Below are 15,078 nucleotides of genomic sequence, written 5' to 3'. Positions count from 1 at the left end.
TTCTCCTCATCTTAAATCATTCTGATGCAGCTTTTTCCAAATAGTTGTACAACTATGTTGTAAAAGTGTAGACGTTATCATGTAATAAAGACCCACCTGAAGACCTCAAGAGGAGCCAGCACTGTGGCTATGATGTCGCCCACAGAGTGGATCTTGGTCATTGTGGTCAGAGAGATCTGGATCGTCCAGGCAAAACGCAGGATCACATCTTCTAATATGGCACAGTAGTAGTAGGCCTGGACAGAAAGGAGGCAGGATTAGGGTCACAGTACGTGCATGTGTGTGTGTTTGTGCATGGGAGTCCTGTCAGACTCTACCTTGTGTGGATAAACAATTTCTTCTCTGAGGAAGGTGTTTTCTCCGGCTCCACGGTCAAACAGGCCCCAGTCCATGCGCAGATCCCAGATCAGTGTGTAGAGGGAGCTGATGGTGGAGAACACGATCAGCAGGTAGAAGAACATGTCGGCGTCCGTATGTCCTTGCTCTGGAGTAAACACACAAACACAATTGATTACAGATAACAGAATACAATTAAAACGATCTGGAATGAAAGGGATTGGATCCCTGCCTTTTAAATGAAGCTTTACCACGTTACTGAAGGGAGTCAGTGCAACTTTTGCAACAACACTGTGACCACTAGAGGGAGCCCTCCTGTCATGAATGATAAACTGCTGTCCTGTGAACAACTATCAGAGTCAAGAGTAGAATTTAAACTTACATCATAGTATTTTACACTTAAATGACAGATGACCAAACCAAATAATACAAATTACCAAAATTAATTTGTATAAAAATTTAGTTTGTATAATAACTAAATTATACACCGTGTTGCAGCCTGTTCAAAGTAACTACCTGAAAATAACACCTGTACTGGGTGTCTGTTTGGGCTTTATGAGCAGGTACTGTAAGAATATTACAATTAATACGTCTTTATGGAGGACAGGTGATTACTACAGCTGCATACAGAAACTGAAATACTGTGTTCAGTGTAACGGACTTTCTTTCATGTCGACCTCTTAAATCCTCAGGGTTCAATAAAAACACATTTACAGTATATGTGTGTTCTTCTGGGGTAATGCTAACATCAATGGGCCATTTTGCATTAAAATGTCCATCTATTGTACTGTATGTGCACATATGTGTGTGTCCTTAACCTTAATATTGTGTGTGTGTGCATCCAAACCATTGGGACACGCCTCAGGTCAGACTTGAACCCAGGGCCGCTGCAGCGAGGACAACGCCTCTGTACATGGGACCCCCTCTACCAACTGAGCTAATGGGCGCCCCTTGATTTCATTCCATTTTTATTACAATTTACACAGCGTCCAAATTTTTCCTGAATCGGTGATGTGGAGAAGAAGAAATGTCAGTTAAATTCTTCTGTTTCAAACACTGTGTCCTTCCTTATACTATCTAAAGACTTTACTGGCTGAGTAAATGTTAATGCTTCTCAAAAGGGCAAGTACCTACAGTATATGTGCCCAGTGTTTCCTCTACATTCATCAGGAGTGGTGGACCACCACAGTAAGAACATTAACACCACAGCTAGATGAAATGGGGGATTGAACATTGTAATCTCGATGACAAAACAAAATATGAACAATGTTAGTGCTGCAACCACTTATGGCACTAAAACACAAAAGACCAACAGGGATGGACATTGAATAAATACGAAAAATGACCTCCTGCCACCACTGATGCAAAACAATTACAGAGGAAACCCTGTGTACCAATGAGTCAGCATCAGCACACGATGATTAGGGCCATTGGCTCTAATGATGATAATAATTATAATTAGTCGAACTGCCCATAGCTGATGAGCATTAATGAGCTGTACATTTGTTTACATAAGTTTGATGTCCTGAATAACGTCCTCGCCGTGCTCAGCAGCGTCTGTGTGTCTCTGCAGGATCACTCTGGATGTGATTTGCGTGTTCCTCAATGGGCGTCGATATATAAACCAGCACCCTGTGGCCTAACACAGTGACTCACACAGACACAGACAGCAGCCACCAGACAGGGACCGGCCTCGCTCCCATTTGTCATAGTCACTCCTCCTCCCTGCTACCAGCCAACAAGACGCCGGGGAGCAGAGCCGGGGACATTTCTACCAGAGAATTACTGCTGTGCTGCTCCGTTAACGGCTGCGTCCATTGTGCTGTTTGCTTCTCCGGCTGAGCGATGGGATGGAAGTAGTCCCTACGGCCACACTGAGATTTCCCAGCCGTAGATTAAACGTAGTCCTGGACAATAGACTCTTTTCACCAGAGAATATCCACTGATGTGATTTCCTCAGCTTGTAAAGTGTGGAAGTATTTAACCCTTCAGTTTCTGTTAGGGCAGAGTCTTTTTTTTTACACCAGGCTGGTTAGCCACTGGAGCATTAAAAGGTTAAAGCACGGCGAGATGGACATTGATCAGAGACTCAGTTGGGACTAACAGTGGTCACTGGCTGCTGTCACACATGCTCAATTGCTCGTAGTCTGACACACACACATGCACACGCACACACACACACACACACACCCACCCACACAAACGGTTGCTATTGTTGTCCACAGGCAGCCACAAGGTTTAAAAGCACTTCAGTAGGCTCAATTTGTGCAACAGGCTCACGTCCCACTGATGGAAACAAGTTCACTACAAGAACAATCAGTCCCTACTATTAACAGTGATTTCTCATCAGTTGCCAAGGCAACCCCAATCCCTCAACAAGGTAATTAAGAATCCTGCACTTGGAGATCACTCATCAACAGACCTCATGCAGCTACATACTTTAATTCCAACACTGAAACAGGTGATTTACGACAAGTTTGTACAGAATACAAAACATTTTCTCGCATCAGGATCATTGTCGCAGGAGGAGGAGCAGGGGTGAATTAGAGTTCAAGCAAGCAGAGAGAGAGAGATTTGTTTTTTATCTTTATTGGTTAACGTGTGTTTGATTGAGGGTGTGTCTGTGTGTGCAGCAATTCCTCTCTTTATAATGAAGGAGAGGTCAGTACATGAAATGAAGTCATAAAAGCTGTCAGCTTTGACTGGGCTCATCTCTATTCTAGCAGAGTCCAGCAGACATGTGTTCAGTCGCAGGCTGGTGATTACCTCTCCTCTCCTCTCCTCTCCTCTCCTCTCCTCGACTCGACCATTTCCATACCATTGTATTTGATATCTATTAAATCTGTGAGTCATCATCTTTCTCACCCTCTGGTGCTCTCTTGCTTTCTTCTTTCCTCTCTCCATCTCAGCTTTCATTTTTACCTCCCCTCTGTCCTCTATCAGCTCTAAATTTTCTGATCCTTTGCTGCCGCTTGATATATTTCCACCTCTCACAGAGAGCAGCAGGACTAAAGTTGCTCTTTGGTCATGGTTATTTTAGCTGGTTTTAAGAGTTTTTGATGTTGAAGTCACATGCGGAGGAGGTGTGCATTGACTAGAAAAACACCAAATATTTTCTCATTTATGATCTCTCACTTTGTATATTACTCGGTGCATTTTGGTTTATTCCCCCTCCAAGCAACTTTCTCTGTCTATTGGGGGCTTGCACTATTTCTGTCCACCATGCAGCATCCTGTTCTCCTGCCTCAGATAAATCCCCTGGGTTTAAATTAGCATTAGGCCTGCATCTAAAACAGCAATAAGTCTCATAAAGCTGAGCCTGTATTGATCCTGAGTAAAGTAATCTGCTTGATTGTCGGGCATCACGCTGTATCTTACAGGGTTTTTGGGAATTCTGCCCTAAACCAGGAAATCCTCCATCACCTCTCTGGTTACAGGCCTGTGAGCATCTGCTGAGATTACAGTTTCATGACAGTGTCGAATCAGTTCTTCACACTGCTGAGCTGAACGATTCTCTCAGGGTAGAAGGCTGCTCCATTTGCTGCTCCACATCAAACAGGATTCAACCCTGAACTCCCACAACACTGCCCTCTTAAAAAAGTTTTCGACTTTTGTTTGCAACATGTACATCAGAGACGAGTCTGTACATATAATAATAATAATATTACCAATGTATGTAGATTTGCAAATTGAAGCTTTTTTACCTCCGCCAAGGAGGTTATGGAGGTTGAGTCACCCATACATATAGTACTTGAGTAAAAGTCTTTAAGTATATGCAATTCCATGTACTTAAGTAATTTTCTGGCGATAAGTGTACTTAAGTATCAAGAGTACAAGTAAATAAATATATTAATATAAATATTTATACATGTACTGTTTGTATATACTGTATACGGTGGGTCAATCAATTATCGGCCCGACTGATTATCAGATCCCATATTTAGCATTTTTCCAAACATCTGTGTTTGTCTTCTGACTGCCAATTAAATAAATACACTTAAAGATTGTTGTGGAGCAAAAGTACAATATTTGCCACCTTAATAAGCCTACTTTTTTCATCAAGATCCATGCATTATTTCCTAAGAAATTAACGAAAATGTTGAAAAATGCCCAATCTCGCAATGTTAAGAAAGTGAGAAAAAAAAATCCTGGGTCCGTCCCTTTATCTGTATCTGCACCAAAAGTTAATGGGATCTATCTGGGCCGAGACTCATCCTCCATCCAAGTTTCATGGAAAATCTGTTCAGTAGTATTTGAGTAATCCTGCTGACAAACCAACCAACCAACAAACAAACGAACAGATACGGGTGAAAACATAGTATTTATATAAATGAGATAATAGACTGTCATTGTTTTGTACAAATGGAGGAAATAGACACGGAATACCACTCAGTCTTCTGCAGAGAAGGCTGTGATTTATTTGGTGCATTTATGGTTTAAGTATTTCTCTTTCCCGGAGCTAAATGGGTGCAGTTCCAGGAATGAGTGAGGTCACACAGAAATCATCATGGCTGTGAGCAGGTTAGCAATGAAGGTGACACATCCACACACAGACGCTGGGAGCTCTGCCAGATAGTGACTGACACTCCAGCCACCTTTTACAGCTGGACCCAGCGGTGTAAACACGCCACCGACCTGCTGTCTTTTCAGGCGGCTGCTGGGTAATCTGTCCTGCCAACACTAAGACAGCTTTTTTCACACCTGGACTTTCTACTTTGATTGCTTCAGAGGCTGTTTCACGATCATTTCTATATTCGGATTCAGGATGTTCTGACATTGGAGACCCTATTTGTTCAGTAAAGCCTTTAAAATTTACCAGAACCATAATATCTGCAGAGGATACATCAAATATCTCTAAAACAGCCAATTTTCTCAACCATCCATTCACTATCCATGTGTGTATGTGTGCAATTGTCGGTCCTCCCAGCCTGCTCCTTCCCTTAACCAGCAACTGGTCTCAGCCTCCATTATCATGCTGGATGAAAGACAGCTTCATACAGAATAACACATGAAGAGAGGCCATTAGTCTACAGGCTTCAGACCAGAGGAGGAAGGAGGATATGGTTTAATGGACGCCTTTCCTACCAAGCTGTGGAAGAAAAAAGGTCCATCCGTCTGTCTGTCTGTCTGTCTTTCCCTGCCTCATTCAATATCAGATCAGTGGCGGTCAGCTTAGGAAGCAAGCATATTGATTAAAATTCATATCGGAAAAGAAAAAAGTCAAGCTGGGAAATAACATTTAGCGCTTTAAAAGGTTGAAGATGAGGTTTCACAGCTGGCATTTTGCTAAAATAAATAAATAAACTGGCATCAGAGAAGAGTTTAAATATGTGAGCTGCTTTAAAATGAGCCCTGTGGACAGAAATATGTGTGACGGACAACTGGAACACAAAGGAGGCATGCTTTATTGCCTGGGTGCTGTGTCTTTGAACATGAACTCCTTTGTGATAGGGCTTTTGAATCAGAATAATTGCAGGCTAATTGTAAGCTGTTGGAGTGAGACTGACTTTACTTTTGATGTAAAGCGCTCTCTCTTTTTCTCCGTTTTTCTCCTTCAAATCTGGCAGATCTGAATTTTCTTTCTTTCTCTGTATTTTTCTGTTTTCTCTGCTCCGTCTCTTCTCTCAGATTGAAGGCCATATTGTGAGAGCAGAACCTTGTTTATCCATGTCTGTGTTTGACAACCCTTTCCCATTTCCATTATAAAGCTCTAGGCACCAACAAGAAAACCAAGGCCAACGTCTACCGTTTGCACTCAAGGTCACCTCTGCTTTCTGAGCAAACACAACTCAACACAAAGGCTCAAAAGCATGTGTGTTGTTGTCATGCTCCTGTAACAGCAACTCACAAACATGGTGGCTTTGGTTTGTAGACCAAAGCTAGCTTTACACAGACTGACTTCTGTCTCCTCTGAGCTGGATTTTACAGCATCGCAACAGACAGAAGATGCACTTTCACATGTTTCCCCAGCTCAGTTCAAACCTAAAACATGAGGTAGATGACACATAAAACAGATATTTGAGTGTACATATATTTGTCTTACCTCTGTGTGTGGCATAGAGCGCAGCAAAGGTGACGACAAAGAAGGTGGTGGAATATTTCCCAGCATTCACCAGGTGAGGGAAGGCCCTCTTGGTGTCACGGTAACGCCTCAGGCACTGGATGAAGCGGAACCAGGCGGGCAGACACTGGATGATGGCGCGCAGACCGTACGAGTAGCTGTGGCACACGAAGTCGTCAGGATCTAAAATAAAAAATATAAATAAAAAAAAGTCATGATTAGGTTGAAATCTCTTGTCCTCTTTTTCTCCTCCTCATCCCGTTCGCACAGAGAAGCTCATCATTATGAGAGTCACACGGTGACCTCTGTGTGGCCAAACATTTCCATTCCATTAGCTTCGTGTTAATTGGCTGCGTGGAGGCCGAAGTGTCACTGTTGGTGGAGTGGACGGACAGCAATTAAAAGCTCATTCACATCACGTGTCCTGAAAGAGCAGCTCAACTGTCTGGCACAAAGTCAACTTAGTCCTTCACATTTACAACCAAAAGATTTCGGTTTTTATCTTCATAATATGATGCAAGGCAGCAAGGGAAGAATAAACATTTAGATTACCAACAAATATTAAAATAAAGTAGTGTATATATTCAAATGGATTTGTTGTGTTTAAGTGTTGCTGTATGTTTTTGGTGGACAGACTTTCAATATGCCTCATCTATGTAGATCTATTCCAGTTAGTGTACTTTTGCTTAAAATGTCCTACATTTCTTTTCAATAACCACCCCTTAAGAACAGATATGAAACTCTGCGAACAGTTGATGAAATAGAAATAGATAGAAATATAGAAATGAGAAATTCCCAGCCAAAAAACAAACACACATTACATTAAGTTGCATTAATGATAAAGAGCATTAACCTTGCCCTCCCTGGGTTCAAAGTGTCGTTCTTCATCTGCACACAGACAGAAGCGCAGAGGACACAAAGCTTAAGATTAAGCCACTGTCAACATGACTTAACTATCACCTTTAAACTTGGGCAGCAGACCCTTGCTGTTGTTCCACTGCAGCTCAAAGATGTAGAAGCAGATGAGATACTCCAGGTCCATCAGAACAAACACCAGAGAGTTGAGCTGATCAGCGAGCCAGAAATCTGCAAACTCCACCCGGTGAAATGGTGCAGTGAATACGCGAAACTAGAAACAGACAAGAGTGGAAACAAGGTCAAACAGAGTATAAAAGAACTGAAGAAAACACACACATTCCCCATTTATATAAAAATGTTTTGCTTTTCTGAAAACACCTTGATTGACCTCACTGCTACAAAATTGACCTCGGATGTTGCAGTGAATTCTGATTGTGTGTATGTGCTTTCAACACCGCGAGTAAATTAGTCGTCAATTAATTAGCGTGCAATTGTCGCAGCACTTCAGTAGAGATGTACAAAGCAGGGAACAACCTCTATTAATGATCTGTAACACACAAAGGGGATCGAGGCTCCAGACTACCTTATCAGCACGCCACAGGAAATCCTAATGAGTCACGCTTTGTGTCTGTAGGCATGTATTTGTTGATGTGTGCTACTGGTGCACAGCACAAACGCATGAAACAACCTGGCAGTGTTTTGTGGTGAGCTTTGGCTTCTATGGGCATGTTATTTGGGGTATGACTTTTGGCAGGAGCTCGATTATTGACCACGCTTTGTAAAATGACACAACCGACTCTCTCACTCGACTCTTTCCATTTACCCCCCTCAGGCCACATCTGACATTCAGGAGCGACTGCATGCCTCCCTCTATGAACGCTATCAGACGCAAACGCCACATACACTCTCCCCTCTACTGCAAATGTCAAACAATATTGATCTTTTCTTTTTTACACGTATCAGCTCATTATATATTTCTCTTAACCTGCCAATCAAACTTTGTATTGATCTAGTGGCCATCTCATTCATATCCGCTGTGTGGATGTCTCAAGGCTAAGCCTGTTGCAGAGATGAGCTGAGTTTTTCATTTCTTGAACAAACACCGGTAATCCAGGTGCCACCTCTGTAGTTTGTCCTATAATGAAATATTTGTCCTCTATCTTGTGTTAACTGTCAGAAGAAATCAACACAACAGGTTTGGGTACATTTTATAGCACAAGAGATTGTTTGTAAATTTCAATTTCTCTTCATACATCCATAATCACTTATTGCTTATTCCTTCAGGATACATGTATGACAATCATGTAAAACAGCTCATTTCAGCTCTAATTCTGTGTAGTTTATGAGCGCTCAGGACCAATCAAAGACTGAGGCAGCGGAGGAGGGCTGAGGGAGTGTTGCTGAGGACTGTGGGGAGCTGTGAAGGAAAGGACAAGGATATGAGGAGGGGGTCTTCTGCTGCTGCTGCTGCTGGGGGAGAGGCAGGCAAGGAAGGAGGAGGAAGACGAGGAAGAGGAGGAGGGACAGAGGAGCTCGGGGATCAGCATACTGATAGATCTACGCCTGTAATGATTGCGCAGTCACAACCTCCACCTCCCCTGGGAAGAGGCTGCATTCTATTATCCCTCAACCCTCTGCCCTCTGTCTCGCTACACCCCCCTCTACACACACACACACACACACACACCCCACCCTCTCTCCCGCAGGCCTGTAGCTCAGCTTAGACAAAGAACAGAGTAACATCGGAGGGTTTTGTAAACATGAGACTTGAGATAGATATCTGAATTGTACATGCATTCACGATGCGAGATAGGGGTGCATGAGCGCGCACACACACACACACACACACACACACACACACACACACACACACACACACACACACACGCATCTGGGTCACATTTAAATTGTGTCAGCAGCACAATATGGTAAAAAAAAACACACAGTTGGAGCTCGTCAATAAGAATGTGTCAAGTTTGGAAACAGAAGTACAGTAAGACGACATTCAATACTGCAATCACTAAAATTTTCCTGAAAAATAAATTGTGGTTGCCTTTGAGATCAATCATGAATCTTTAGATCGCCCACCCTTACAGAGCAGGTATCTCACATCATCTCACTTTGTTTGCATTGGATTCATTTCATTATGGCAGTCTAAAGCATTACTTACTGCTGGCTCACAGCTGTCACATTTGTCTTTGTGTATGAATGAACCTTGACTGTTGAGCTCATTTATCCAGTTCCATTGTTGGACATATTTTCAGCAGCTCTCAGTGAGTATGATTAGTTGCGCCAAAGCTCAAATGGCATCACTGTAATTCTTCCAAAAGTAAGAGGTGTAAGGGAAACACTCAGATAAATAATCAAGTGGACTGACCAGCAGCTTCAGGAGCCAGAAACGTGATTTGTAGTAGCAGGTCTTGAAGGGGTTGATGAGGAAGAGCACCATGAAGCCATAGAGGATGAGCGGGTTGATTTGCATGGGGAGGTGGGTGTACTCTGAGTAGAGACAGGAGAGGATACTGAGACACCACAACACACCCAGGAAACCAGCAATCTGCAGAGGAGAAACAGAAGAGACTGACATTACAAGAGAGCACTTTTGACACACAACCACAATTAACAAGGAAATATGAATAATTCAGTGAAAATTATGTTGTGTTTTGTATAAATAAAACCCTGTGGATATTAGGTGTGTGTTCTGCTGAATGTAATGCCCTTATTTTACATGGTAATGTATTTCTTGAATCTGGATCACACTGATCACTAAACAACCCCATTCAACCCTAATGCATATTTTAAAAATGCATGATTACTCAAATCAATCTGAAAACCAAGTTGGTTTCTTAATTGCAGAGGAAAAGTTTGTTTTCTGAAGACTCAAGGCTCTCATTCACTGACAGAAATAATTGTTTCCACTCTGACCTCAAACAGGTGTTGGTGTGAGAGGTTGTTTCGGGGATTGATCTCGAAGATAAGGACGTGGTTGACTCCGGCCTGTCTCCATCCGTATGTGTTAATGCCCAACAGGAAGATGAACTGGATCAACAGGAAACCGCCTCGATAGATCCGCACCAGGGGCCACACGTTCTCGAAGCGAATGAACACAGCACCTGATAAAACCACAGTGGATATTCTGCTTTGTAATGATAAGGAATCAGACTGAGGGAAAACAACAATAAAAATCTGGCAATCATGCTCCCTATTAGAACTGCTGGTTATCTTACAGTGACACATTACAAATTGTGCAACGGGCTCAACAGGATATGAAAAATGTATGAATCTGGATGCTTATTTGACTTACCGGTGAGAACGAAGGAGATGGCCAGAATGATAAAGAAGCCGCAGTAAAGGCCGACGCGAAAGGTAGTCCAGGCCAAAGCAGGCTGAACCAGAGAGGAGGAATACAAACAAAAAATTAATCATCTTTATAGTATATATTACTAAGACACCTGTAACTACTGTATATAAACAAGTTCAGATATACTGTATATGCAATGTTAATTCAAGTGAGGCAAAACTTAATGTAGCTACAACTTCCTGAACATTTTCTCTGACTCCTTTTATCCGCTTGAATATATTTATTATACACATGCCTGCAGGGGAAATAAAGAGATCAATAGTCACGCAGCACAATTCAAGTCAGGCATGACAGTAATTAATGCATTAATAATAGTAGATATAAAAAAGGGAGGGGGGGTAAAGTGCCACTATCCCAGTTTGTTTCTGAAAGATATCCTGTCTGTTCAACAGTGGAAAGGCACTTATAAAATCAATACTGGAGCCTCTCATGGTTTCTCTCTCTTTGTCTTGTCCCATCTTCCTCCCTCTCTCTACTCCTCTCACAACAAACCTCTCACCTTTTGTTTTTAACCTTTGTTCACCACCAACAAAACATTAGGCCAACATTACAGTAAGATAAACGCTTTCTGGGATATTGTCAGGAACGGACACCAAATTTGTATCCAGGTAAACAAATAATGTGTCAGTTATCTTTGGGGGAGATTAAATGTGATAATTGTACACATTTCTTATCATTTATTCATTATCATTTTTGCTTTTTTTTTTATTTTTGAGTTATTTTATTTTGTAGCCTCCCAGCCTACTTAAAAAAATTTAAGAAATGACAAAAACTGAAGAGTAAACTGGTTGATATCATAAAACCATCTTTCTTCTACATTTGTAGGCCAGTAATTGCGGCTTGCAAGAAGGCTTTATTTACTGAAGAGAAAATAAGTCCAAAGGTTTGAGGGGCACAAATTAGTTTCATGTCACAAAGCAATGTCCAGAGAAGCCAGCTGTACTTCTGACCTGAGCTGCTCCCAGTGGAGGAACTCTCAACCTCTTCATGGCCCTCTGACGATCTCCTCCCTCCAGCTCATTGGTGACAAGGGTCTATAAGCACACACACGCATAAACAAAAGTGATTATAGGCATGTGTGTGTTGTTGTCCACCTTCATCTTTGTGGCATAGTGAGCATGTGTGTATTTGTGTACATGCGAGTGGGCACCTCTGTCTCAGAGATGAGCTGTGTGATCTTCTTGCAGGTGTAGAAAGGTGCCACCTCCACGTGAGCCACACGCCAGTCGGCCCCGCGAGAAGTATCCAGGATCTTGTCATGTTTCTTCAGGATTTTACGGAAACCAGTGAAGTTCAGATTCTGTGGACAATGGCAAGGAAACAACTGTTATAACATATACCAGACACAGAGTTTGGAAACATGAAGCAGCTTTTCAACCATGACTGCATGTGTGTCTGAGAATGTGTAAGTGTGTCTGATACCTGGTAGTTCTGGAGCAGGATGAGGCTGAGGTAGAACTCGCTGAAGGCTAGCTTCAGGTCCTTGATGTTGTGGTGTTTGCAGCGCTCCTCCTGCGACAGGTGGAACATGGTCTTGCGTCTCCGCAGGCCAGGCGGAGCATTGCTCTCGCGCTGAGCATCCAGTGAAGACTGCAGCTCATTCTGCAGCGTGGCAAAACGTCTCTGGGCTTCTGCAAGCTTTTCTACAGGCGGGAAAGACAAGAAAATAATAAAAAAGAGGTTTTTGGTTTTCGTATAGCTTTTTATTGCTTACTATTGTGGTGCTTGTACTGCACCGCATCCATGCTTGTTAACCACTGGACTGACTATTGTTACTCTGTAGTTATATTTTATTTAGTCTGACTCAATGACTTCATGTTGAGTCCTGTTCTAGGATGAACTGTTGGATTTGATTAATTAAATTCCATTTCGCCTGACACTACTGGTAAGAGACGTCAATTGCTGCCTCAGCTCAACACCAGAGGTCATGGAAGTGGTAGAGGACAAGGAGAAGGTGACAACTACAGAAAAACCTTCTTTACATCCTGTCTCTTTTGCTCTCCTCCTGTCTGATGCAGAAAACAGAAGCATGGAGACTATTAGGCTGAGCTGACATGTAAATGCAGCAGAGGGAGGAACCATTATCTGGGTCAGAGATAGGTTAATATACCCAGAGAGGGAGAGGAGGGGAAGAAATCGCACAGGGCAGTAACCTGCATTTCATTAACTCCTTTTGCACTTCTATCTACTTTTCAAAAAAAAAAAAAAGAAAAGATAAGCACCTATTGCTTTTTTTATTTAACCAATCAGAAGCCGTACCAGGTTCAGCCACTGAACAATGAAGCCCAGGTCTCTTCTTGCCCTTATCTCCTTTTCCTTCTATTCTTATAAAAAGTCTGGAGACAGAAGTAGAGGCAGTTCGAGTTGCTGATTTCATTGGGCCATCAGTTTATGGACAGCAATGAAACTCACAGTCACACAGACTAAGACGAGTAGTAGCTTCTAATGAAATAAAATTTTCATTTTCATAATAAATTGTCTTATAGCCGGTGTAGATGCTATACAAATGATGTGAAAGTATCAAAACGCTCAATCTATGAAGAAATGCACCCAGTCGGTTTTGTCTTCAACTGAGCCGTAAGGACATCCGTAAGATTACCACATCAAAACTATAAAGTCCCGCACTCCTACTCAGACCTGTGAGAGCTGACCAATCAGAGCAGACTGGGCTTTTCAGGAGGGGATTCTCAAAAAGACAGGCACTAAAACTGAGCATTCAGACAGAGCGTGAATAGAGGGGCTGCAAAAATAGACAGTATGAGAAAAATTATGTGTTTTTTGAACATTAAAGCATGTAAACATTTTCTAGTACACACCAAAATAAAAGCAAGAATCTAAGAACTTAGCATAATATGGGACCTTCTACAATGATGTGTTGGTGGATGTGTTTGGAACAAGCTTTAACATAACACCAGTGTGTTTAATTCATGAGGAGAATCTGAGAAATTTGCAAGTCATTTCTACTCCTGCTGTGACTTTCAAGTTCTTCCAGCTGGTGCAGAAACCATTAAATTAACAGACCTGGAGTCACAATAAGAACAGTGTTGTATTGGACAGCATCTGATAACAAAACAAATTTGATTTGTGTTTAAGCACACAAAGCTCCAGCAGCTGCTCCTCTGTCCTAAACTAAGAAAAGCAGCAGTGATGATGTGGAGGGCTCACTGGTGACTTTCACGCTTTGCTGCCTAAAGACACACACACACATTCTCCAGATATCACACTACCTCAATCACAACAATGCCACAGCTCTTCTTCGACATCTAAATCCTTCCCCTTGACTCGTACAGTCTGTCAAAACAATGCTTGGGTGAACACATGACAACAGGAGACGTGAGAAAGTCAAGACCCCGACCGCTTCAAGTAGGTTTAGATTAAATCTGAGGTCGGGGACTGCAGTGGCACTTCACAACAGAGGACATGTCTGAACCGTTCATCTGTGTGGAGCTAATGAACCTTAAACAGACAGGTGTTGGAGGTTTAGGTTTCCACTTGTGTGGGTTTGAAAGAGAAGTATAAAGCGCCCGTTATTCTCCCTCAGCTTTCAGGAACAAACAGGGTGAAAGAATTTTCAACTAAAGCGGCAGCTTGCAAAAAAAATCTTTAACCCATCAGGATGAAAGTGTGTCCAACAGACTGGGTTTCAGCGCAGTGCAGCAGAATGGCTTTGAGAGGTCAAGGACCCCTTTCAGAGGGAGATACAGAGGGAAAGAGCTCTGTGGAGGCAGGTGTATTATATAAAGTCAGCACACAATTTATCTCCATCTATCCATCGCTCTCTCTCTCGCAACCTGGCCACCTTTTCAAACTACTACACACTAAAACACAGTGACTGGCATCAGATAAAGCTGCCTGTCGGACACAACTCTGCAATTTCTTCCTTCACCCTCCTGTGTGGAGGATAAACAAGATGCCTGAGAGCAGGAGGAACACGCTGATGTTTTCATACACAACATTTAACTAACCTCAGACCTCAGGTCTGCTGAGGAGGCAGTGACTCACTGACTGCAATACCGATGTGATGCAACTCTGCTGTCAACAATCTTTAACATGTCACATGTAGCGCGAAGAACATCAGAAATGACAATTAAGTGTTTTTTTTTTGTTTTTTTTTTCATATTATAGAAGGACAATAACATATATATGAGAGGACAAAAAGTAATTAAAAGTTTCACAACTCTCTTGAAAGATTATGACTCAATGCAGAAAAGTCAATAATCGGAAATATAAAATCCAATTCTGAACATTCTCCTTCACCCTTGGCAGGGTTGTTGCTGAGGAACCAAGGCAGTGCATTGTTTAGTTTGATCGCTGCTCTGTGCAACAGCGGGGGCCTGGCTTAAGCACTATGGCTCAAACATATTTGATATTATCGTGGTGGCCCCAATGAGTCTGTGAGCAGTTCAGGAGGCTTAAGACTGGATGTGTAAACCCATCACATTATCAGAAAATCTGTGCCGAA

General features: G+C 42.3%; 1 protein-coding gene across 1 annotated transcript in view; it reads right to left on the bottom strand.

The window, feature by feature from the left end:
* xpr1a (xenotropic and polytropic retrovirus receptor 1a) overlaps positions 1-15,078 on the bottom strand; it is a 69,942-nt gene that overhangs the window by 5,460 nt on the left and 49,404 nt on the right. Inside the window, exons 4-13 of the mRNA XM_073476865.1 lie at positions 12,039-12,259; positions 11,767-11,916; positions 11,567-11,650; positions 10,560-10,641; positions 10,181-10,368; positions 9,633-9,812; positions 7,358-7,526; positions 6,380-6,580; positions 318-484; positions 97-236 (exon numbers count right to left, since the gene is read on the bottom strand). Of these exons, the coding sequence (XP_073332966.1) occupies positions 97-236; positions 318-484; positions 6,380-6,580; positions 7,358-7,526; positions 9,633-9,812; positions 10,181-10,368; positions 10,560-10,641; positions 11,567-11,650; positions 11,767-11,916; positions 12,039-12,259 (1,582 nt within the window). The remainder of the gene's footprint in view (positions 1-96; positions 237-317; positions 485-6,379; positions 6,581-7,357; positions 7,527-9,632; positions 9,813-10,180; positions 10,369-10,559; positions 10,642-11,566; positions 11,651-11,766; positions 11,917-12,038; positions 12,260-15,078) is intronic.

Source organism: Pagrus major, chromosome 11, assembly GCF_040436345.1.
Source record: "Pagrus major chromosome 11, Pma_NU_1.0".
NCBI lineage: Eukaryota > Metazoa > Chordata > Actinopteri > Spariformes > Sparidae > Pagrus > Pagrus major.
This window is presented reverse-complemented; position numbering and strand designations above follow the sequence as displayed.